This window comes from Ooceraea biroi, chromosome 12, assembly GCF_003672135.1.
Source record: "Ooceraea biroi isolate clonal line C1 chromosome 12, Obir_v5.4, whole genome shotgun sequence".
Lineage (NCBI taxonomy): Eukaryota > Metazoa > Arthropoda > Insecta > Hymenoptera > Formicidae > Ooceraea > Ooceraea biroi.
In genome coordinates, this window is record NC_039517.1 from 4479983 (window position 1) to 4504748 (window position 24766).

At 39.1% G+C, this 24766-nt stretch overlaps 5 protein-coding genes across 7 annotated transcripts; 2 read left to right on the forward strand and 3 right to left on the reverse strand.

Moving 5' to 3' along the window:
* Positions 1-327: 327 nt before the first annotated feature.
* Positions 328-5438, forward strand: LOC105276568 (protein Dr1). Of its 2 annotated transcripts, none has more exons than XM_011334300.2 (2): positions 328-577; positions 4515-5438. In XM_011334300.2, the coding sequence occupies exon 2, from the start codon at positions 4522-4524 to the stop codon at positions 5023-5025; it is 504 nt and encodes a 167-aa protein (XP_011332602.1). In that variant the 5' UTR covers positions 328-577; positions 4515-4521; the 3' UTR covers positions 5026-5438. The 2 variants fall into 2 exon arrangements, with proteins under 2 accessions (XP_011332602.1, XP_019886339.1); XM_020030780.1 differs by lacking the exon at positions 328-577 and adding an exon at positions 4339-4431 and having other exon boundaries at positions 4515-5437.
* On the reverse strand, positions 1207-4203 carry LOC105276567 (vascular endothelial growth factor receptor 3). The gene is made up of 9 exons (XM_020030779.2): positions 4118-4203; positions 3739-4001; positions 3427-3649; positions 3192-3355; positions 2873-3116; positions 2696-2802; positions 2494-2590; positions 1817-2416; positions 1207-1736 (listed from the first exon to the last, which is right to left on the reverse strand). Exons 2-9 carry the CDS (start codon positions 3981-3983, stop codon positions 1314-1316), a joined length of 2103 nt encoding a protein of 700 aa, XP_019886338.1. The 5' UTR covers positions 3984-4001; positions 4118-4203; the 3' UTR covers positions 1207-1313.
* Positions 5439-5492: 54 nt separating the features above from the next.
* LOC105276569 (protein SMG9) lies at positions 5493-7455 on the reverse strand. The gene is made up of 8 exons (XM_011334301.3): positions 7177-7455; positions 7038-7084; positions 6706-6892; positions 6313-6609; positions 6058-6202; positions 5854-5974; positions 5668-5779; positions 5493-5572 (listed from the first exon to the last, which is right to left on the reverse strand). The coding sequence occupies exons 1-8, from the start codon at positions 7326-7328 to the stop codon at positions 5494-5496; spliced, it is 1140 nt and encodes a 379-aa protein (XP_011332603.1). The 5' UTR covers positions 7329-7455; the 3' UTR covers position 5493.
* Positions 7456-7617: 162 nt separating this feature from the next.
* LOC105276570 (nicastrin) lies at positions 7618-11567 on the forward strand. Its single transcript, XM_011334302.3, has 8 exons — positions 7618-8032; positions 8146-8244; positions 8372-8709; positions 8783-9170; positions 9361-9751; positions 9824-10266; positions 10334-10526; positions 10646-11567. The coding sequence occupies exons 1-8, from the start codon at positions 7981-7983 to the stop codon at positions 10662-10664; spliced, it is 1923 nt and encodes a 640-aa protein (XP_011332604.2). The 5' UTR covers positions 7618-7980; the 3' UTR covers positions 10665-11567.
* Positions 11568-11601: 34 nt separating this feature from the next.
* Positions 11602-24648, reverse strand: LOC105276571 (homeobox protein PKNOX2-like). 2 transcript variants are annotated; one of them, XM_011334304.3, is made up of 8 exons: positions 24302-24628; positions 21141-21279; positions 20734-21043; positions 18053-18253; positions 17500-17788; positions 16551-16747; positions 16112-16464; positions 11602-12722 (listed from the first exon to the last, which is right to left on the reverse strand). In XM_011334304.3, the coding sequence occupies exons 3-7, from the start codon at positions 21040-21042 to the stop codon at positions 16147-16149; spliced, it is 1314 nt and encodes a 437-aa protein (XP_011332606.1). In that variant the 5' UTR covers position 21043; positions 21141-21279; positions 24302-24628; the 3' UTR covers positions 11602-12722; positions 16112-16146. The 2 variants fall into 2 exon arrangements, with proteins under 2 accessions (XP_011332606.1, XP_026830225.1); XM_026974424.1 differs by adding an exon at positions 17136-17273 and having other exon boundaries at positions 11603-16464; positions 24302-24648.
* Positions 24649-24766: the final 118 nt, after the last annotated feature.

The window sequence follows — 24766 nt, forward strand, 5'->3', positions numbered from 1 at the left end:
GTGCCATTCGCGCCTCTCTAATATTTAGGACTCTCAGCAGCAAATCACAACGTAAAAGCTCACGCGAAATTTTCATTTTTCATTTTCCATCCTAGGGGAAAAGTTACGTGATAGATGGCCCTGGTGCAACAAGTTAGGGCTGCTGCACACAGGAAGCGACAACGCGGTGGCCAATCACCGTCTTGCTTTTCTGATAATACTAAATATACTTATCACCGCGTCGAACGGTTAAATTTGATTGGTTACATCTAACAAAATGACCTGCGCAGATCGGATTGACGCGGGATTTTCAGGAGGCTGAAGATTTTTAGTGAATTTGCTCACTTTTGTAATTCTCACTATGTTGCGAAACGAAATCAACCCTCGAGTTAACCTATTTGTTATATTGTGCTCGTCGCTGATATCTGTAGCGGTAACGTGTACAGATAATAGAATTTCCGTAATGCTGAAAACTTAAGCAGTTTAAACTACTTGAACTTTCCGGTGGTGGTATTGTGTACATATTACGAGCAGTTATTCAAGTATAACATCAAAATTGTTGATTAACTACAATTTATCACGATATATTAATAACAGAGTAAGTAAATAAGTAAGTGAATTAAAAGACAAATGTAACTAACCTGATTACTCATTTCTATAAAATTTTGATATGTAGAAACATATAGGAGAGTATTATTATGACATAATAAGTACAATTTATTAAATATTGATAAAAATATGCGTTAGTGCACAAACTTTTATGGCATCAATATAATTATTTTTTCTGTATTAATATTTTTGCAGTTGCTCCTTTTATAAATTTAGTTTATTTTAATAGTCTTCAACAGATGGCTTGAACAATCCGACAAGACTGTACTAAATCTATCACTTAAAAAATCTTATAATCTTTAGAATAATCATTTTAATTTTAGCTATTGTGTTTTAATATGCCATACTTCAGTGTTCAACTATTTATTCAAATGACAATATCTTTGAATAACAATATACATTAATACTTGATAACATTATTTCTTGATATTTCTTTCTTTATTTTGAAGCTCTTGTCTAATTCAATTTGATTATCTTGTAGGCTGGATGTAATATTTCGTTAAAAAATTTCATTTAATAGTTTATAACTTACTATATATATAGTGTTTTGATTTTATATACTTCTGTGTTACATTTTATATGCTACTAATGTATATTATATTTGTATTACTTATACTTGTATATATTCACATAATTTTATGTGTTTGTTTATTCATTATGTATGTAATTCATATTTTTATCTCACATGTTTTTATGATACATGTAATTATTAATTTCAAGTTGTACTAGTGTGACAGTAAAGTATAGCAAGGATTGCTTGTCTCATGTTTGGAATGTAAGGGTTCCTTTAGTGTCCGCAGATCTAAAACGAGTTGCGCGAAGCTAGGTCTACTTTGTGCCGCTGTGTTCCAGCAGGAACACATAATCTTATACACGTCAGGCGAAATAGTATTGGGGCAGGTTAGACGACATTTATCCTGTATTAAATAATGCATCAACTCGTCATCTTGTATACTGGCGTATGGAAAAGAACCTAGGGTTCCAATTTCCCAGAGAACAATACCAAACGACCAGACGTCGCTCTTAGAGGAAAAAGCATGATCGCGTATAGCTTCCGGTGACATCCAACGTATTGGCAGCTGACGGACTTTACTCGCTGTGTTGTTTATTACGTATATCCCGTTTCGTGACAAGCCAAAATCAGAAATCTGAGCATAGTAATTAAATCTCTGTAATTATCTTCCAAGTTACGTCCTTTAATAATTTACATAATCCGTGTAATCGTTACCTTCAGTGTTAGATCGGATGTAAGAAGAATGTTCCTTGCTGCCAAATCCCTATGCGTGATCCTTTTACCTTCCAAGTGTTCCATTCCTTTCGCGATGTCGAGCGCAAACTTCATAAACTGTTGTTTCTCTATTGCACCGTGCAAATCGTTCTCCTTGCTCCTGTCCGTGTCAATAATATTGACGTATCTGGACGCAGTCTTTTCGAAGGTGCACAAAGATGCGTCACTCGATTCAATTCCTCTTCTGGAATGCAAATACGCGAGCAAATCTCCACCCTCCATGTACTCCAAAAGTATGCATATAGGATTATCTGGTGAAGTGCAGCAGCCTATAAGGCCCACTAAATGCCGGTGCGAGCCGGCTGTCTTCATTATTTTGATTTCTTCCAATAGTTGGCGCCTGGCTTTCGGTTCGTTCGACGCGTCGGAACACTGTGACATTTTAACAGCGACTAATCCGCTTTTATTATTGTTCAGACATAGGCTGCCCAAGTACACTATGCCAAACTGCCCTTCCCCCAATTTGTACAGAAGATTTATGCACTTGTACGGCACTTCGAATTCATCACTGTCATCGGATACCTTGCAACGTGCAAGGTCCTGCAATAAACGATACTAAACTTTACCAGTGCATCTAAAATTTTATCTTCGACGGATTAATTCTTTTTCTCATTTACCTCGGGTCGTTGCTCAACGTACAAAATACTGCTTTTTCGGAAGATTAACTCTGACCATCGAGATTTATAAGGAGCAAACTGAGGCATTGTTTGTCGCCTGGTGTTAAAAAATAAAAATTGTAAGCACAAAGTATGTACTATCAGAAGTATATACTGTCAAGATGCTTGGAGCGCTATAACAAAAAATAATTTGTTACTTTACCGTACAGATCTGGATGGCCATATAAGTTGATGCACATTTTTATTATGTATCGTCACCACGGTAAATCCTATTATGACACAAAGAGCAGCGCCAACGAGCAACAACCACTAAAACATATTAATTTCATGTTATATGTGCAGTTTTTATTGTCCACTAGTAGTTTCTAAAGGTACATACCATAGTGCTTTTGCCTAATGTTTCAGTCCCTCCTGTAACAACAGTGAAACTGCCTCGAGTCCCTAAGCAACCTCGGTGATCCGTTGCTGCTACCAATATCTTGTATCCATCTTTCATCTTGATGTGTTGCTCGTTAATTTTCAGATTCCAGATGAAGGTACGCGTCGTAGAAGTCACGTTATTTATATCCGTGATATTGTATACAGGGCGCCCTGCTTTCGATGTCAATAATGGCATGCCGATACTAGAACATTATATAGATTATGATTAATTAAGAATACACAACAACAAATTAATGAAAGAAAAAAAAGAACTTTACCTAATTATGTAGGAATGAATATCAGAACCGTTTGATGTAACGTTCCAATTAATAACAATGTTCTTTTTGGTCTGGATCGCTTCCACTTTTGGAACAGGCAAAGCAGCTGTTGCAGCCGCGCAGCTACATGCACGACCTACGCATTCTGGAACCGTATAGATGACCTGCATAACGAATACGCGATATTTCATCCGAGCGTAATGTCATAACGTTTGCTCATAGCAGTGACTTTTACCTCCAGTGGTTTCCCCACTGGCCTGGCCCTTGGATTGGCATACACTTGTATCTTATACGTGCAATTCGGGCGTATCGATACCTCTGGCATGTCATTCGACAATTCATTTTGTGGCACGAGCACGCTAAATGGACTTTTATTCGGCGCGGTGTAAAGTACGGAATTTTCTGCACACCCTGTCCCGTGTACATCGGTTTCCTTTGGCACGCTCGTAATTAGGATGCTATAATTAATACAGGGTGCTATAGTTTAATATACATATTAAACTAGTTTTGGTATAACACCAAAAAATAAAATTAATTAAATGCACACCTGTATGAAGAAGGTCGTTTCCCTCCATTTGGCGGTACCCAGGATACATTTAGTTTCAGTGACTTCAATGTGTGTGCGTCTTCATTCTCGAGATAATTTCCACCCTCTAAAGCACGCACCGTAATATTTTCTACAATGCCGGGAAATCTTGCCGTTGCAATCTTCGCGTTTGTTGCACATGTATTAGATAAAAATAGTGCGATAACTATGCCATATACTAAGATCAATTTGCACTGCGTGGACATTTCATCTTAATAGCACAACTGTGGTGTAAACGAATAACGTGGATTTCACATAGTTTTTTTATCTACTATTACTTTGTATTTTTCTTGGAAACCATTAAGCAACGATATGCCCGTTCCATTCAATAATACTGTACCTTACTTCGGAGCTTCAAAGTTCAAACAGAATTTATCTTTAAAAACATTCTATCTGAACAACTCTTATCTGATAATCTTATATTAAGTACGTAGGAATCCTCTTGATAAAGTGATAAACGTATGGAAGTTTTACTAGAAACAAGGTATCGCATTAAAGAATAATCAAGAAAGTATGCAGTCAATAATTTCAGATAACAATAATCATTGCCAATTCCAGATTGAATAATGATCGCAATTAATGAAAGCCAAATTTTTATTTAACTCAGCTTTATTTTTGTCGACAATGAAAAGAGGAGAGTCAGTGCGGGTCAATGTGCGATATAATTTATTATTTCTATTATTATTTCCAATAGTCTGATCGCGTGACGATTTGGAAACATATTTGGCATTTTCCAGGAACCAAATGGCCTCGGCTGCGATGTCACCAACCGATGACGACGAGCTCACCCTCCCTCGCGCCTCAATCAACAAAATAATCAAGGAAATTTTGCCGCACGTCCGAGTTGCCAACGAATCCAGAGAGCTCATCCTGAACTGCTGCACGGAGTTCATTCATTTGCTATCGTCCGAAGCGAATGAAATCTGTAATCAACAACAGAAGAAGACTATAAATGCAGAACACGTTCTGCAAGCCCTCGAGAAGTTAGGCTTCGGCGACTACAACGCGGAAGCTGAAGCTGTGCTACGAGACTGCAAGGCCGTAGCGGCTAAGAGGAGGCGTCAAAGCACCAGATTGGAGAACTTAGGGATTCCGGAGGAGGAGCTGTTACGACAGCAACAGGAGCTGTTTGCTAAGGCGAGAGAGGAACAGGCAGTCGCGGAGCAGCAGCAATGGCAACAATTACAAGCTGTTGCACAAATGGCGTCTATGCAGCAAGCTGACAGTGAGCAGGAAGATTATTCATAAACCACTTCAAATGTGACATATGCTAGGAAGCAGTTTCATTTGTTCATTAAGAAGGAAGATATTTTATAGAATAAAGAAATTTCACGGAGACGAAAGCAATAGCGATGAAACATGGAAGCGAGGAATGTTGGACGTAAACGTTTTGTTATACGTACAAGCCATTGTAAGCGTGTGTGCATCACCAAAACGGAATTATCAGCAGAGCTACGAGAATGAAAACTGCGCAAAGTGGACTGATGGTAAAGCTATATTAATTCTTGAACCTGCTGCGACTGCCTTTGACGTTCAGATGCAAGCAAAATAACTTTATTCTGTATTATATCCGTATTGTACATTGAACACAGTTTAATTTAATATATTATAATTTATAAAAGCAATATATCTCATATAATAAAACAAACAAATTATACCTCTGCACGTTTTTCATTTTACTCTTTCGTCGCGTTCCAGCAACAAAAGCTTTTCAGTTTAAGGCATCAATCTCCCATACTCAGAGGACAGGTGACTTTTTTTTATTGCGTCCATGACTTTCGAAACGTAATGGTACCTATCGATAAAACATTGTCGTTATTTTATGCAAATTAATTCGATGTTTTTTTTTGAAGAAATTGAGCCTTACAAAGAGATAATAAATTAATTTACCAGGTTTTTTCTGTTAGTACAGATGGCGTCATTGGGTTTCTAGGGACTCCATGTATTTTCCTTCGCAATTTCTCCACGAGGGACTTTTCACTTTCACAAAAGATCATATCTCCTGCAAAAAAGTACATCAAGCTTTTGTTTCTTATAAAAACTCCAACCAACGATCTCTAAAAATGAATCTGTTACCTTCTTTAGTTCTGGAAGGTATCAAAAATAAATTTAAACCACTTTCTGTCGAGCAGGAGTTCATATCTATACCGCTATGAGTTTGTAGTCTAGAATTGGAAAATACCTTGTTATAAAATTCCTGAAAAAGATAAGACGAGAATATGAAAGTGGCATGGATACTCGAGTAATTTTAAGTCTGCAGCACGTGTGTCAAAATGATACCTTCATTTTGTTTATAGTATTAGGCATAAAATCTTGCAGTTCAGCTTTGTTGTGCAATAACACAACATGCGGATAATATTCCACATAATCTTGATCCATGATGGTTGTTGAAGAAGGTTTTAACATTTCTGCAGTTTGCAAAAATCTGTAAGAAAGAGAAAGAAACAGGTAATTATGTGTCATAAGCTTATAACGTGAGTTATAATGATTATGATGATAAACAATTAACCAGGATTTTCCTGTATAAATAATTACCTCACTAAATTTGGATCAACAAACCAATCCTGTGCAAATATAATAACGTGACATACTGAAAATAGAAACGCCGCAAACTGCAGCGATTGTAATTCCAAATTGGAATCTGTATTCGCGAAATCGGCTGTGCCTTTCTTCTGATCAAAGGACGCAGAGTAATCAATTACGGATCCGGAGAGAATTGGCTGCGTGTCCAGATATATCACCCTGTTTTTAGTCACAAAGAAGTCTATGCCAGTGGTACAATTCATGTCACTCTCGTGATGTGACAAGTCTTGAACTTGAAAAATGTCAGCCCTAGTCATAAAACAAAATTGTTATAGAGCGATGTCAATGTCAACGAGAGTAAAAAAGCAGACATATGCATGTGAATATTAGCAATATAATACGTACGAATATTCTGATGTTAACAATGACATAATCGTTGATTTGCCAACACCATGTGCACCTATACATCCAACAACTAGAAAGTCTTGTTGATCATGCAAATAATCTAGTGGACCCTCACATAACTGCATATTTTCATCCATAAATTTGATGCATGTCGTCATCTCAGGACATACACTTAGCGTACGCATTGCTAAAAATGTATTATTTCTATATATTACTTTGCAGTTATTACATATAAATATTCTAAGCATTCTTCAGTATCCATGGCATATATTTGTTTATTTTTATTATATATATTGTTTGTTTTAAATATGTACATTTAACAATTTACTCACAATCTTGTATCTTGATTGGTGCTCCTGAGGATATATCTGCATCCTTTCTAAAAAAACAATCAACGTTTCAATATCGTTTACGTAACAGCTGACAATACATAAATTAAAAATTGTTATAATTAATCCAAAAATTCTGTACTTGGATATGCTACGTTGACTTGGAGAAACGGCCCTATTTTCTCCTTCTCTAGTTTTCAATATAAATGTCGGCCGCTCTACGATCTTAATTAAAGTTCTGTTTTCCCCCTCCTTACTCTCCAAATCTTTTATTGTTGCAGACAACATTTTCATATATTTATATTGACACTATATAAAAAAGTTAATATTTTGGTTTTTTTAACCGAACCTCCTTCTTATTTTTGTTTGACGTTCCGGACGGAACTCTAACCTCCTGAATATGTCATGGAGGTTAGTTCCTACACGCCAGCGCATAGCGTATTTGTATGTGAAACAGAAAAGCAAGACGGTGATTGGCCACCGCGTTGCCGCGTAGGGTATAAGGAAATGGACCAATCAAATTCCTTATGAAGTTCTTAGATGGCGCTAAAAACACTCCATAAAATTTGTCTGTAAGAATTTATGAAGGCTGGTAATGTAATATGACAGTTTATGGTATTTTGTCGGTAATTTGTCCGTGTAAATCAAAAATGCCTTGGTGCATAAATGCAATTTGCTCATAAATTCTATAATATTATTTGCGTTCAAGCAAGACCGTATCGACTATTCGTATAGCCTGTTCAGTGCTAAAAGAAAAGAAGAAAATAAACGCAGGACACAATAGCACCAGTAAACATTTATAACCAAGCTCAAGTTACTCGAGTTTCACCATGACTCATACAATGTATTATCATTGATTCTTTTTATATTCCATATCTTTGCATCGTGATAATACTTGAAATCGTAGCGAATTGCACTTTACGTGGATACACACAATAAATAACAAATGACGGTGAAAACATGGAAATATATCCTGATATTTATCATCATAAATTCTGGTAAGTTGCAGTTGCATGTGTCTCACACACACACACATGTGTAGAATTACAATTCTATCAAAAAAAAGAAAAGAATTTTTATTCAATATAATTACCGAGAAATCAATTCGTAGTGGCAGCTGAGAGAATAAAGGACATGATTTACATGCCCTTGGATGCTGTAGCTGCTTGCTTCCGAAGACACAATGGCACACATCAGTTTGGATGTTCTTGTAAGAATTGATCCTTTCATCTGTTATTTTCTCAGTCATCAGTTATTTAGTTGCCGGCTAGTATAGTGGTAAAGCGCAAGCGCGACTCCGAACCGTTCCACATTTATAATCGCTTTTGTTTGCGCAGCCGGTAGATCGGGAAGCGTGGGTGTTGTGCATCTCGTTGAGGTGGACGACGATATCACTTGGCTAGAGAAAAACGCCACTGCTGGTCCATATGTTGTGGTTCTTTCGTTTGCGATGTTCAAAAAGAATACGCTCCTAAGACTGCGAGATACAAATAACATAAACGGAGTGTTATTGGCGAAGAATAACAGTCAAGAGCTTCCGTCAGAGTATTCGCCAGAAGATACGTGTCCAAATCGGTACTCCAGTTACAAGAAGTGCGACGACCTGAGACCATGGAATCCCTTCGGATCTGCTTTACTCATGGAAGACTGGCCATTCCCTATGTTTTACACAGAGGTCAGATTCCAAGTACTGTGTGTTTGTGTAGGGTGTGACGGGCACTGAACGCTGGAAATATTATCGTTTTCAGAATCAGACGGTGTTGCAAGCTATAAAGTCTTGTTTCTCGGAACACAATGCTCACGATCTGGAGACGCAGTATCAGAGATCCCTGTGCGCAATAGAAATGAAGTCGTTCATGTACGCCGCCATTAATTCGGAATCTTGCATAAAGCGCACCGACTTCAAGCTAAATTTCAATCCAACTCAGTTTTGCGATCCGCTTGGAGACAGAAATATACACTGGCCATTGAGGCCTCTCGATAGGAATAATAATACGGTGATAATGGTGACAGCACGATTGGATGCGTCATCGTTATTCGATGGGATATCGCCCGGCGCGGAAAATACCATAACAGGATTGGTTACGCTGCTTGCTACTGCGTATTACTTGAACCTTTTGGATATCACCGTCGACAGTGAGTATTCAGTCTCAATTGCCATAAGTATTAGGTGTACAAATTATTATTATTTATTTTATTATTTTTTTTGTAATAAAGACTTAATTTCTTCAATGAGAGCACTGAATTAATTTGTACATCTAATATATAGCATATAAAATGTACGTGTTATTTAATAATATACTAACTCCTAGCGTCGTATCCCCAGAGACGAATGTTGTGTTTTCCCTGCTGAACGGAGAGGCATTTGATTACATAGGATCCAGTCGCATGATCTACGACATGAAGCAGAACAATTTTAACGCTCTCGGTGGGGTTAATCTGAAGTTGGATGATATCAAGAGCGTGATCGAGTTCGGCCAGTTGGGCAAAGGGAGAATAGTTCTCCATAGCAGCAGTAAAGATGATACCACCGATCGTTTGGCTAAAGTGTTGAATGCATCGATTCTTGTTGATAGTGTACCACCTACGTCTGTGCAAAGTTTTCTGGAGGCGAGGCCCAGTCTAACGACTGTTGTTATAACCAATCATGAAAAAAGGTTTAAAAATCGATACTACAACAGTATCTTGGACGACGGGGAAAATATTGGTTTTAATAGGTACATAATCTCGATTTCGACACACGTTTTATGCGTTTCTCATTACTGAGGTTTTCGTGTATCACGTTTTAGGAATGATAGCAACGCGCTCGCGTCGGAGTTAGCGAAGATCGCTGTTCAGGTCGCTAACGAGCTCTATCGCGAGGTGACGGGCGAGTCGGCGCCGCAGTCCGCCGATCTACCGATACCGCTGGAGGATCTCGTCGCAGAAATGTTGTACTGCTACGTCCAAAGTGCTAAGTGCACCCTGTTTCACGCGGCTTCGGCACCCGGCGCTAAATTGATCAATCAGATCTTGCCGCTGTACGTCGGTGTGCACAGAGCGCCCAATGCCGCGACGACGCTAACGGGGCAGCTTCTGGCCCTGCTGACCGGCGAGAAACTCAGCGACATGAATGAAACGACCTGTCACGAAAACCGCCTCGCATGGATGGGTGGATACAATTATACAGGAATATGCATAAACTCAACCGTCAATTACAGTACAGCTGTGAGTCCGGCATTTATCATCGACGGTAAGTTATGCGCAGGCTGCTTGTGTTTTCTGAAAGCGTCTCTTGAATAATGGTTTCTCATGTTTAGGATATAATATGAAGTCTGGCGAGTACTCTACGTGGACGGAGTCCATATGGCAAACGTTGAGCGTCAGAATGTTTCTTAAACCATCGGCGGCGACAGAACGTTTCAGCATGATCCTGGGTAGTCTGGTTGCCGGCACCTCAATCGTGCTGGTGTGGTTTATCAATACCCGAGCTGACGTATTATTCAACTCGAGGTTCGTACTCGTAACGTAATGCCAGAATCGTGATATAGAACATCGTGGTAAAGAAGCAAGAGATTATTCACAAAATATGTGCTTGAGAAACTTTTATGCATGATATAATTTTGTTACAGGAGAACCGTCGATTGCTAGGGACACGCCGCGGACCACATATCAATGACCAGGTTGGATCATCGTCGCGAAGATCGGGATGTTCCAATAACTAGCCTTTAACTGTATGTGTGGTGCGCCCTCGGACGATCTATTTAATTCAGAATATTCAAATATTGTTACGCGCGTGTCATTGTCATTGCGATTACGTTATTTATCGTTATTTATCGTTCCTCATACATTGCGTTCAATTGTGAAAATAAACCGATACGTTTTTAATATCTCAAGCCCGTTTTTTTAGACTATGTAATATATTGCGCAAGATTTGAGATTTGCATAGTCTAAAACGGGCTTTAGTGTAAATATATCTCTTCTTTGCATTTCTCCAAATTATTAAAACTATGTATACAGCTATTTGTAATGTAAATATAAAAAAAGATGTTGAACAACAAAACACTCGATCATTTTAACAGCATTTCACGTATACGTGGGCGCGCGCGCGCTCGTGTTGTGTACGTGTTAGTATACAGGGAAATGTAATGTAATACATCACATTATACCCTGTATATTTCCTTGTGTGATGCGTGTGCGTGTGTGGCGCGCACATGTGTACATATACATACATACACATGTATGCGCACGTACGAGATTATTGAAGAACGAATTTTAATAATGATATAAATTTGTTAGTATAACATTAAATATGCAAATCGTTTAAATCTGTAATGTGTAAAACTGCATTGTTTTTTACTTCTCTAGCCGCGTTTAAGTTTATCTAGATCTAGAAACAATTAAAAACTTTATAAATGGTAATTAAAATTTAAGCTCCATCTTTTGCTGATAGTTTTAAGTTTACATAATACACGTATAATGTATTGCTCTTCATTAAAGCGTGGGACGATTGTAGGAATATATGTATAAACGCAGAATTAATAAATAGTATTTTATATAACTATGATAAGAATAAAACAAAGAAATAATGCAAGCGTGATGGCGTTTATTATCGTTAAACAACTTACTTAACAGGGCTTTGATGTACACGGGAAAGAAGTGTTTAATTTATATATTTATGCTTTTTTTTAGTATGCATGTGTAAGTATATAATATGTTTTATTTACGACTCTTAAAATTTCGACAAAGTTAGAAGCGGGTCGTTCGTCTTTGTTTGTCTTTAGGAATGACGGATTTATCGAATCTTTGAGAGAATTATTGTACGAGACGAAGATACTGCACAATATAAGGATACAACTAAAAAACAACATGCAACGTAACTGAAAGTATTTTAACATTTTTCATAACGTAATTATATATGTCATACAGAACCGAAGTAACCAATTATTTTAATGATTTATTAATAATCATAATCACCGAATGTGAAAACAATCACGAAATTGTTCAGCGTTACGTCAAAGACCACATTATATTCTGACCCATCTCTACCTTCGTTTTTTATTTACTCCTTTTTAATCTAATTCTCTCGACAGATAATCGACAGATTTCGTACTCGATAATGCGAAGAATGCGGCAGACGTTAATGCTTCCTATTCGTATTAAGACTCCATATGCACGCGTCATAGGATTTTTATTACGGCTACTACATGTAAAAAAAAAAATGAAAGTACCTGGTGAAAATATGTCAAATGCGTACACATGTTTTGGCTTTATCCACGTGCATATGGGTGACATCGCTCCGTTACGCACGCTCCGATACGACACGTTCAACCTCTTCGGCAATCGTTTACGCTTTTCTCAACTAATTTTCTGTATACAAGGATGAAGTAGGAGGGCTGGGCACCGCCCACCGAATTATCACAGTCGTTTGGTGCCGCAGCACATACGTATACATGGTTCAGCCTTACAACCTACCTCTTAATATCTAGCATTATCTCAGCATTAAATTGATTTATCTTGAATACAATATAGTCCCGTACCCACAGGTGGTTCGTCAAAGCAATAATTGTTAAAGAAATCTGATTATCTGTTGTTGTTCGTCTCGTTGAAATTGAATGCGTATGCGACTGTGTGCATTATTGCTTGTTACAAACGGCCCGTTTACGTGGTACGCGAAGCACTTTGGCGAATGTCCGAACAGGTGTTCTCCTTAAATCAGAAAAAAAAGCATCGTACAATACAATAAGCAATGTTTTCCCGCTTCGTCTTTTTTTGTTTTTGTTATCGTTGCAGCCGATTATTATTATTATTATTACTTTAAGCGAACCGATGTCGTAGCACCGTACACGAATCTATGCTATCAGCTGTCTGCAACTGATGATATCGTTTTACTCGAGTCACGTCGCATGTTCTAAACGTCCATGTGATTACTACGATGTAATCGTGATCGAAGTTACGATCAAGCTACCAAGTGGAACTTATATATCATTATACACGAGAATCGATTTCTTAAAAGGAAACAACGTACAAAACTACACGCAGTGTGTATTCAACCTGAATCATTCGTAAGCTATAATGATGGAAGCACTCTGGTCAATCGGCTATGTACATCAAGAAACTCGTTGTAAGCGAAGAATATATAAGTACAACAGAAAAATCGTATCTGGCTATTTTAAGGTCACCTGACATCACCAGGCTGTATTACATAATTACATTTTCCTCCCACGATTGTGTGACTAGTGCCAGTTCGCTTATCAATAACTGATTCGTGAGAAGAAATCATGATTGTAACGATATCGACCGAATTGAAATGAGCTGGTCGAAAATCGCGATAATTCCACCATTGCCGGACCTGCTGACCCATTGGGAGAACGATGACTACAGCTTTCTGTGGAATCAATGGACTTGGGAGTGACTAATTTCTGCTACGTTACTTCACGCGTCGAATCTAACGGCGTGATACAACGAGATAGATAGAAATGCTTCTTATCAATGGACGGACCGCGCGGAAATGACGGATCGAAAAAGCATAAATATACATGCGATGTGCGGATCAGGAAGAACGATATGTACACGGGCATATCGGAGAGAAGACGGCTATGGTTTGCCAACGGGTGCTAAACCTTGCGGGGAATTCAAGATAAAGGAATCTCCTCCGTGTTAAAACGTAAAGGAAACATCCCTACTGCATCGACAGTAAAACGTAATGATCATATGTAGACAGCCTGTGCATAAACGTTAACATTCTACAATGGCATGTATCTTGTTAAATATTCAATTTTTCAGTTATAAGAAAAGTTATTACCTTCTCTTTCGCATACTTAGTAATATTTCTTCTTTGCTTTATCTCTATAATTCTCTTTTTTTCTCTCTCTCTCCTCTCACTCTCACTCTCACGTACACGCAGCAGAGATACACACACGCACGCACATACACACGGAAAGTTTCGCATGTAATATGTACAATAGTATCATGTGTAACATACACATGCGTACAGTACACGCTTGAAAACGCGACACTTAGAGTTTAAAAATATATAATCATCATATATTTAAAGTATTATGTCATCATTGTGTTGTGTATTGTTGCTGCTGCTGCTGCTGCTGCTGTTGTTATTACTATTATCATTATTACATAATTATAGTTATAATTATTATCATTATCAATAGTATGATAATTAACATTATCATTATTATTCATATCATCATTATTATTATCATGGAGGGACAGCACTTTGCTATGCCACGACACTGCAGAGCGGAACGAAGACTAAACGCGGAAGTTACCACGCTCTTTAATGGCACGAAAAATACAATTAATATCATATAGTATAGCGTTTTTATCGAAATTTAAAAATTTCAGTAGGCTTCGTCCAAGTTATCTTTTTACGAACTACATATATAATGTTTTTTTCTAATCAGTTAATTTATAATTTTCATATTATTGTGGGTTAGCCGTGGTCTTTATCAGTTTTCATTATCAATATTATATCGCTACATACAAGTTATAAAAATACGGAGAAAAAATTAATCAATTAATTTCTATTTTAAGGAATATATACAAATTATATAAAATTGCAAGCACAGAAACTTCGTGAATTTTCAGCTTTCTCTTGTTTCTCTTGTTAACAGAAGACTGAGATTGTTGCGATAGAAATACAAATAGAAGTATAAATCTTAGTCATACTAGTATTAGTAGTAGTAATAGTGATAGTAATAATAGTACGTTAATAGTAATAGTACGAATATAACAGCGATGGTAATAGTAATAGTAGTAGTAATAGTAGTAGTAGTAGTAATAGTTGTAATAATAATAGTTGTAGAATAGTAGCAATAGTAGTAGTAGTAATAGTATTATAGTAGCGATAGTAATAGTAGCAGCAATGGAAGGAACAGCAATAGTAATAGTGATAGTATTATTAACAATAGTAGACAGTATACTACGTCCAGCGAGAGAACATTATCGAAAACACGTCCATTCCGTACAAGCTCGTGGTATGTCGAAATTATTTCACCCGCTCAGTTTTTTCTAAGCTGAGCTCCGAGCCCGAGCATGCCGTATTACGTATACTGAGTATAGAGCGGCACTACATGCCACTTATAGCCCGCCTATGTGCGCAGACGATGTTCTCTCACTGGACGCAGTATAGCGATAATGAGAAAAATTGAAGTTGCTATAATGGTAGCAATAGTAGTATAGTGGGATAGTGGTAACAATATTTAGTTGTAACAAATAAGGGAATAACTAATAAGCAAGATCAAGGAGCTAACAGAAAATGAAGATTTGATTTTTCTCCTCATTATTTTATTGTGTTCAATCGAAATTAATGTGTGTGTGTGTGTGTGTGTGTGTGTGTGTGTGTATGACTGAAAAATTGGCAATAGTCAATCTTTGAACACAATTAATATAGTGTATAAAAAAATATATATATAAAGAACAAATTTGTGTGACATTGTTACGTCTATAATTTTCTAGCCGAGAACGTACCTTTTAAAAAAGAAAATACAAGTAATAAATAAATCTCTTTATGGCAGATATTTTTAATCTACCAATAATCAATGTAATTACATGTACAAAGCAGAAAGAGAGAGTATATTTGTTTCAATATATTACGAATGTCACATAAATAACATGTCTCATGCCTCTGGCAGATGAAAAAATTGAACTAATAGAAAAAATCATAATTCTCAGGAAAGCACGGGTATATCGTTACTATTTGCACACGTACTGGCGATCACTTAAAAATGTTTCGTCGAAAAATAAATAATATTCCTCACAGCTTTAATGCAAATTTATACTTTTGTATATTTAAATTAGCAGCTCTTTCTAGTACCTATTCGATCTCAGTTCTCCCCTCTCGACTCAACAATATTGCGACGATCTCCGATGCCGAAAATGAAAACTCTAATTAGTTGTCACATAAACTGACAGTTGCATAAATGGTAGCGACTGGTTTAAGTATCGAATGATCAGAGAGCGTGATAACCCCTACCCACATATCCTTAACTTTCATGAGATTAATTACGTATTTGACAGTTAAAGCGATATCTATTCTCGAATATCTTAATACTGTAATGAGCAACTGGATTTGAAGGTACCGTAAAGAGGTTGACGTTTCGGTGATCGGCAGAGGTCAGTGGATATCATCTTCGTCGCTATCGTTACCGTCTTTCGATCTAGCGACACCCTCACCGTCGCTAGAACCCGAATCACTTGCGGAATCTTCGGACTGCCAGTCCGCTTGTTGCTGCTGACTCGCCTGTTGCTGTACCGAGTGTTTCGAAACTTTATGGCGTTTTCCTACGCGCGATGCCGTATCCGCACCTGCCCCGTCCAGCATGGGTTGCAGAATCCGTCGACGGGCATTGATAAACCAATTGTTTACTTGCAGCAGCGTTAAGTTCGTCTGACTGGCAATTTGACGTTTCTCGTCCTCGGTTGGGTAAGGATGCTGCGATTAATACATACAAATATCGTACACGTGCTCAATATGTATACACGACGTTGCGTTGTAGCGAATTCTCAACAGATACTCACTACTAAATGCTGAAAAAGCCACGTTCGCATGATGCTGGTGGCATGTTTAGGCAAAACACCTCGCTTCTGACGTCCTTTTCTAGCACTACTGTGATTACTCCTATGATTTCCAGCGCTATGATTTGAAACCGCGTTACTGGCACCTTCATCCTCATCTTCGCTCGCCGCTGGGGAAGGTGAACCTGCAACAGTAATGTCTAAACACGAGTAACGTGTTTAGTATACCGTAATCCGTTAGACACTACGATGTACGTAACATAATGCGATCGCGTCACAAGTTTAATGATACTTTGAAAGTTATAATCATGGTTGTATGTGTGTAGATATTTTTATATATACACACACGCACACGCAATTTTTATGCGCCAATTCTCTTAGTAGAATAAATTTCTGAGATTTCTCGAGAACGAAATTCCTAATCTTGTAAAGTGAGAATCACGATAATTTTTCAAAAGCAAATATTTCAAGTTGTTTAAGTAGATTGTCTAAAATTTAAACTTAACGCGTTAAAGTATAGAAAATCGTAAAGGATAATGAAAATATTCTGCGCGCGCCGCAAGAAAAGAGAAATACAATATTCCTAACCGAGATACTTTTCATCGTTAGTATTTCTGACATCCACGTATTCTTTTTCCCTTTCTCGCAACGCAAGAAGCCCCCAGTATCCAGCTTCTTCCAAATAAACTCTATCAGAGATAGTCTGCAGATACTCGATACTGTCATCTATAAATGAATTTCAACGGAGTTTTGCTAGAAACTATAATTGCCAAACCTCCAAGACGTATCTGAGTAGAAAAAAATTAACAATAAAGAAAACCAGGATAAATTTCAGTGTTAATCCACATTTCATGAATGCCGGTGAAATGATGTCAATGCAACATCATGAAACTAGCAAACAGAACAAATCAGATTCAACGACATCGCTTTTGCAGGAAATCGGTCGGCTCACCTTGACCAAGATACATATCATTAACCGGGGTACACGCGTGCGCCCCGATTTGCGAGAGAGGCGTGCTTCCGTGCACCGCGGGCGGCGAGAGCGGATCGTCGTGGTCTTGGTTAGTGGACCTGCCCGAACGCTGGACAGCGGAAGACGATCGGACCGACGACGGTTGGTCGTGATTGACGCTCTCTTCTCGCGCGAGCGGATTCGTGCCATCGTTCTCCGCCACGGGATCCCCTCGGCTCACTCTGAATCCGTTAGCTCCCGATTCATCATTGCCTGTAGATGACAGCACCTGGCAAATATATGTCTCAACTAGCCGTCAGAGAGCAGGGATGGGAATTCTGTAATAACGGAAGGGACGTACGCGTACGCTCTTGATGCGACCGAATCGATCATCCGCGCGATCGTTGGACGATGCGATCCGTCGCAACGAGGCAAAAGGTAACATCGCCACTCGCGTACGTCCCTTCGACTACGAGGATATCTACGTTGGTAAGGGGACAGACAGACCCGAGGGAGTCTCGCTTTTGTAGCAACTATCGGACAACCGTCTAACCTGTAGCGGACTGCTGCCGTTGCTTCCACTCGACGGACCCATGTCGTGCCCGTGGTGGCTGTAGTCGCTCCGTAGTAGGTTCTCGCTCTGCATCTTGCCCTTCAGGCACGTGATGTATCTGTTGCAGAAGTCCTTGCACAGTTCCTGCACCTTTTCCAGCTCCAGGAGGTGAATGCGCAGCACTTGTATGGCCTTGATCATCTGCAACGTCCGCGAGAACGAGAGGACTCGGGTTTCATCAATCTTTCTTTAAAAGTCGATCGTCTTTCTCGTCGCTGCTCTTTTGTTCGTCGCGATATCGCGATCTCGCACGAATCTGATTCTACGTACGGGGAAGGACGAGAAGTGAATTCTGCCCGAGCATCTTTGTCTTTATCTTGATCAGACTGGATGTGAAATAAATCACTCTGCAATTTCGATTTTACATAAAACATCTCGATTTTTACAAACGCAAACATTTCGCGCGCGCGCGTGTGTGTGTACGCGATATAGAGAATCCCCTATTATGAGATATGCTCCTAATATGAGATAATGGGGTTTCTGCTAAACTATTGAGCACCATCTGTTAGTTCCACCATGAACTTATTATTCTTGGTGTAAAATGTATTTAGTGAAAAATTCATTGTTCGTTATTGCGTTTAGCCTTTGCGAGAAAAGGTTTGTGAAATTGTGAACATGTCAAAGGAACTTGAGGTTAGTCTTTAAACCTTGTTTATTATATAATAAAGAAATGGCTGGCAATAAATTCAGTATGCAATGATAGAGTGGAATCGTAGTAACAGGAAAATACGCGATTTGTTGAATTGCTTAATTGTAGAGGTTAGATTTCATGATCGCGGAACCGCTAGGCGTGTGGCTCGTATAATGAGATATTCAGGGTACTCTTAATATGAGATAATTATTGCTCGAATATGAAGATTATGTAGTGTAATAAAAAGAAAGAAAACACTACTTAAGGTTAAAGAAAAGTTAATACGAATTTATATTACGAATTTCTGTGTATTTAATTTTTATAGAATCTGACTATGGAGGTTAGAAAAACGAGGAAGCGTCGACAGTAGAATCGTGAAGATTGGCGAAGGCTGTGGCAGCAGTATTTTTATAAAAATATCTAATAAAGTTTTTTACTCGCAATACTGATGTATCTTGCACTTTTAACACCGATTTCTCAAGGTATCTTATATTAGGAGCACACTTTCTCGATCCTGCGTAAAGCTCTTTTTTCAAATTTGTTTAATTTTCAGAAAAAATGATATTTAAATTAGATTTTTCATTTCACCAACCTAAAGCTTATTAAATTCTCTTCAAGCGAACGTATTACATTTTTAAATTCTTCCTATAGATTTCCTTACATTCGGCAAAATCGATATGGTATCTCATAATCGGGGACTTTCCTCTACATTCGGTGATATTATTACGGTACTTATACGTAATCGCGGAACCGCTAGGCGTGTAGCTCGTATAATGAGATATTCAAGGTACTCTTAATATGAGATAATTATTGCTCGAATATGAAGAGTATGTAGTGTAATAAAAAGAAAGAAAATACTACTTAAGGTTAAAGAAAAGTTAATACGAATTTATATTACGAATTTTTGTGTATTTAATTTTTATAGAATCTGACTATGGAGGTTAGAGAAACGAGGAAGCGTCGACAGTGGAATCGTGAAGATTGGCGAAGGCTGTGGCAGCAGTATTTTTATAAAAATATCTAATAAAGTGTTTTACTCGCAATACTGATGTATCTTGCACTTTTAACACCGATTTCTCAAGGTATCTTATATTAGGAGCACACTTTCTCGATCCTGCGTAAAGCTCTTTTTTCAAATTTGTTTAATTTTCAGAAAAAATGATATTTAAATTAGATTTTTCATTTCACCAACCTAAAGCTTATTAAATTCTCTTCAAGCGAACGTATTACATTTTTAAATTCTTCCTATAGATTTCCTTACATTCGGCAAAATCGATATGGTATCTCATAATCGGGGACTTTCCTCTACATTCGGTGATATTATTACGGTACTTATACGTAATCGCGGAACCGCTAGGCGTGTAGCTCGTATAATGAGATATTCAGGGTACTCTTAATATGAGATAATTATTGCTCGAATATGAAGATTATGTAGTGTAATAAAAAGAAAGAAAACACTACTTAAGGTTAAAGAAAAGTTAATACGAATTTATATTACGAATTTCTGTGTATTTAATTTTTATAGAATCTGACTATGGAGGTTAGAAAAACGAGGAAGCGTCGACAGTAGAATCGTGAAGATTGGCGAAGGCTGTGGCAGCAGTATTTTTATAAAACTATCTAATAAAGTTTTTTACTTGCAATACTGATGTATTTTGCACTTTTAACACCGATTATATTAGGAGCACACTTTCTCGATCCTGCGTAAAGCTTTTTTCAAATTTTTTTAATTTTCAGAAAAAATAATATTTAAATTAGATTTTTCATTTGACCAACCTAAAGCTTATTAAATTCTCTTCAAGATAACGTATTACATTTTTAAATTCTGCCTATAGATTTCCTTACATTCGGCAAAATCGATATGGTATCTCATAATCGGGGACTTTCCTCTATTACTTAATTATTTAATAATAATGTGCAAATTAATTTAATTTAAGGCAACAGTTGAAGATCTACTTTTTTCTATCGAGAAAACTATATTTCGCCTTACCAAACCGTCAATCTCGGGGTCATTGATCAGGAAAGGCTTTCGGTCTCTTTCTTGGTGTTGGACGAAGGCCTGTATATCCATGTTGAAGCTCTCGGACGTGGAGTTGTCCGAGCTCTGCGTCGCCTGTTCGCATCTCTCGAAAAGTAACGCCAACAGCGGGAACAACGGATGTTTGTACACGGCCCGTTTGTCGGCCTCAAACTGCGCCTGATCCTGATGAGTCGTGTAGTCCGCAACCCCACTTGCAGGGTCCTGATCGTATCCAGGAGTAACCATCGCTAGCGCAACCGCGGTATTGCCCTCTTGCATCCTGTCGCACGTGCGTTTTCGTCAATCATCAATTCACCCTCCCGGTCAACGTTTCCGCTCGAACGATGCTTGCGCGGATTTCCCACAAACATGTTTACCTATCATTCCTCCTTGGCGATCCCCATTCTCCGTTCGTCCCGAATCTTCCCGAAGTCTGTTTTGCCAAGTGCGCGCTTTGCGTCGGCCACTTGTCTAATCACATTCGCCAACGTGGAATGTTCGTTCAATCGAGTTACACTGCGAAAATTCCAATTAAACTGGTGTACACGTTTATCTCCGTTTACTGATTGCTTACCATCCCCCTCCCCCCAAATAACACGTATACTTGTGCATGTTGAATTAGAACTTTAAAAGCACGAAGGGAAAAAAAAGGAGGAGGAGGAGATAGAAAAGAGAAGGGATGGGGAAGGGAGAGAAGAGAGAGAGGGGGAGAGTGAGGGGGAGGTAACGAAAATAAAAAGGAAAAGAAAGGAGAATGGATATCGCGTCCTATCGCATTACGTGGCAATCAAATGATGCGCTACAGCATTTAAATGCCATTATTGGGGAACGGAGGGGAGACAGGGAAGGGGGACATCGACGCCACTAGCTTTAGGGCTTTCATTGATTTCGGACGATTTACTTTCCTCGTCGTAAGATCATGCTATGAACATCGCCCTTAATCTTTGTTCTTGGAAAAGCGCATGCCGCTATTTCTAGCTAAATCAAGAGAAAACTCACTCAAAACAAATTATTGCGATCTTCGTTTTTTTTTTCTACCGTTTTTATCACGATGTATGAAAGTGTATAAGTAAGAGACACGTCTTCAAACAACGAGCGAGAGAAGACAACATCTGTTGTTCCGCATGTTGTTTACTAGAATAATTATCGTGCAAATTAATTCGGTGCGTTTCTTGAAGAAACTTGAGCCTTTGTTACACAAAAATTATAAACGTGTCAATCTTCGAAATACTCACCACGATTTTCTAATACTTTTCTGCATCTACCGAAAGCAGTTAACAAATTTCCTCCCGAAGAAGAGAAAGTAAAGGCTTAATTTCTTTTTACAAAAAAAGCATCAAATTAATTTGTACACACTAATAATATAATAAAATACAACTAACTCTAAGCTAATAGTACCTAATTCACCGCACTTTGACACAAGCACGTGCCCATTACCTCTGTACTCGGGGGAAAACCGGCGCCGTGTTTACTACCCGTCGATCATCGACCGGCTAACCTGCGCGACCTGCGCTATTCGCCGCAACGCGGAAAAGTTGCGATTAAAACCCGCCCTGCGAATACATTACACTTACGCCGCGGACTCTGCGGACCGCGCATACTCTTTTCGCTTCTTATACTGGCTGTCTTTGAAAAGATACGATAAAGAAAGGGAGGGGAGGGGGGGGGGAGGAAATGCAGAAATTAAAATAAGAGGAGCAAAAAAAGTAATAACCCGTTCTAGCTCGATCACGGATTTAATAACGACGGGAGCAACATCTACGTCACGCATGTAACGATTGCCGGAGGAACGACATCCGTCGTCGCGATTAGCAAGTTGAACGAAAGAGACGCGGTTCGCGGATCGTACACCTACGATGAGAATAATTGCGGCACGTGTGAGATCTACGCACGCAAGCGTGAAAATTCTGAACAAACATACGAGACTGTTATACACATGAAAATCAGCTGATCGCGGCTAGCAAAATGTGATGGATTCTATTCCGCATTGGCGCGCCTCTAGAACCGCACAGTTCACAGGTGACACCTGTTTACGTACGTGTATCCGACAGATAGCAATAATAAATTTTACGCTCCTCTACCGCTCACTAAGGCCGGTATTCATAGTCGGATCTTATATTTAAGACCGTCTTAAGGGGGGAGCCTGCTTTAGAACGCTGAAAATAAGGTATATTTTACGAATTGTTTTTGGAGAAACTATACAGCGGATCATTATAAAACTTTGATGCATTTATTAGTACATGTTTAAAGATAAACAAAATTATTTTTTGATTTGAATATATCGCTCGTAGAGGTCGTCCTGGAGAAATCTTAGTGCAGCCGCGTCGCCGGCATTGCAAATTGGTGAGCGTTCTCCTGCCTCCAAATTTCGTCTAAACTGAAAAATTGAAATATCTTCTCGTTATTTATGAGTTCCCATCGTCGATGAACCAAAGAGAGAAGAAAAAAGTTGAAAAGTGCCAAAATGGTGGAGCTTGGAACACAAAAGTACGATTTTTAGGCAAAGTTTTTGAACTTTTTCATGCAAAAATAATTGTTTGACTTAATGTTTTTATGAATATTAAAGGTTCATCGACGATGGGAATTCATAAATAACGAGAACATATTTCAATTTTTCAGTTTGGATGAAATTTGGAGGCAGGAGAATGCTCACCAATTTACAATGCCTCCAGGACGACCTCTACAGGCGATATATTCAAATAAAAAAATAATTTTTTTATCTTTAAACATGTACTAATAAATGCATCAAAGTTTTATAATGATCCGCTGTATAGTTTCTCCAAAAAAGTTCGTAAAATTATACCTTATTTTCAACGTTCTAAAGCAGGCTCCCCCCTTAAGTGTATCTTCAGATACTCCGTAGCCAATGAAATAATCTATACAACATCTGCAGATAAACTTAAGACGGTCTTAAATATAAGATCCGACTATGAATACCGGCCTAAATTCGATTCCATCCCGAGAGTACCCCAAATTCTTACGCGAAACGATCGAACTACGTGACTCGTACGAAGGAAGGAAAAAATCGATTGAATTTCAAGCGACGTCAAGAGGGACGATTGAAAATGAATATCCAATCGCTCATCGATTATTTCTAATATCGATTCCTCGCGCTACATCCAGGTAACAAGGATCGAGCGTTCCAGCGATTTCGCCGCACACTCCGCGATCGTCCACCAAGGACCTCGCGAGAAACGATACCATGCGCCAAAATGCGATTGCCGTGGACGCGGTGACGCCGACTCCGAGAACGCACGATCAACAAGGCAGCGGCGAGAAGGCCGCTGTCGCTGCGCAGAATCGATGGGAACGCGATTTCTACCGCTCTCGCGACTGCCATGCGATTCCCAATTTCCGTGAAGAAAAATGGGCGTTCACTCGCGATGGCTCGCATCTGGCGCTCCGGGAGCTAACTCGACGGACCTAACCTCTTCCCTGCCGAACGGATCGTTGGGAACGCGTCAGCGAACGAATCGATTATCTCGGCCGCATACGCGCTTGGCGCGTAACGACGAGAGATCGGTCGCTTGCCGATTACCTTGTCGATCCTATTGTGAAGCGTTGCTCCGACACGCAGCACGGCGCCCTCGCGCGCAATCGACTATCGTCGATAATACGTCGTATCACTTGTTTTATTCCGTCAGGACGTTCACAACGCGATCGAACCGTCGTGCACTCGGCAGCGCTCGAGTGCACCGCGGGCGGCCCGTATTTTCCGCACACGTGCCAGGATCGCGCCACGCCGGAAACCGGAGGAACGCGTCAACGTTGCGCCGGTAGCGAGCTTCGTCTGCCGGTCTCACTGCGAACGCGAGTCTCTGTTTACCACGCTTTCACGTAGACAAATTCGAGTGATCGGACATTTTTCAACCGCGACCGTCTGCCCTATCTACTCCTTCCACTCGTCTCGTCTTTTGTGACGTCATCGATTCAATACTTTTCGCGAAGGTTTCTCGCCGCGACGGCGGCGGTGCTGCTCGAGTACGCCGAGCACCCCGTGGAT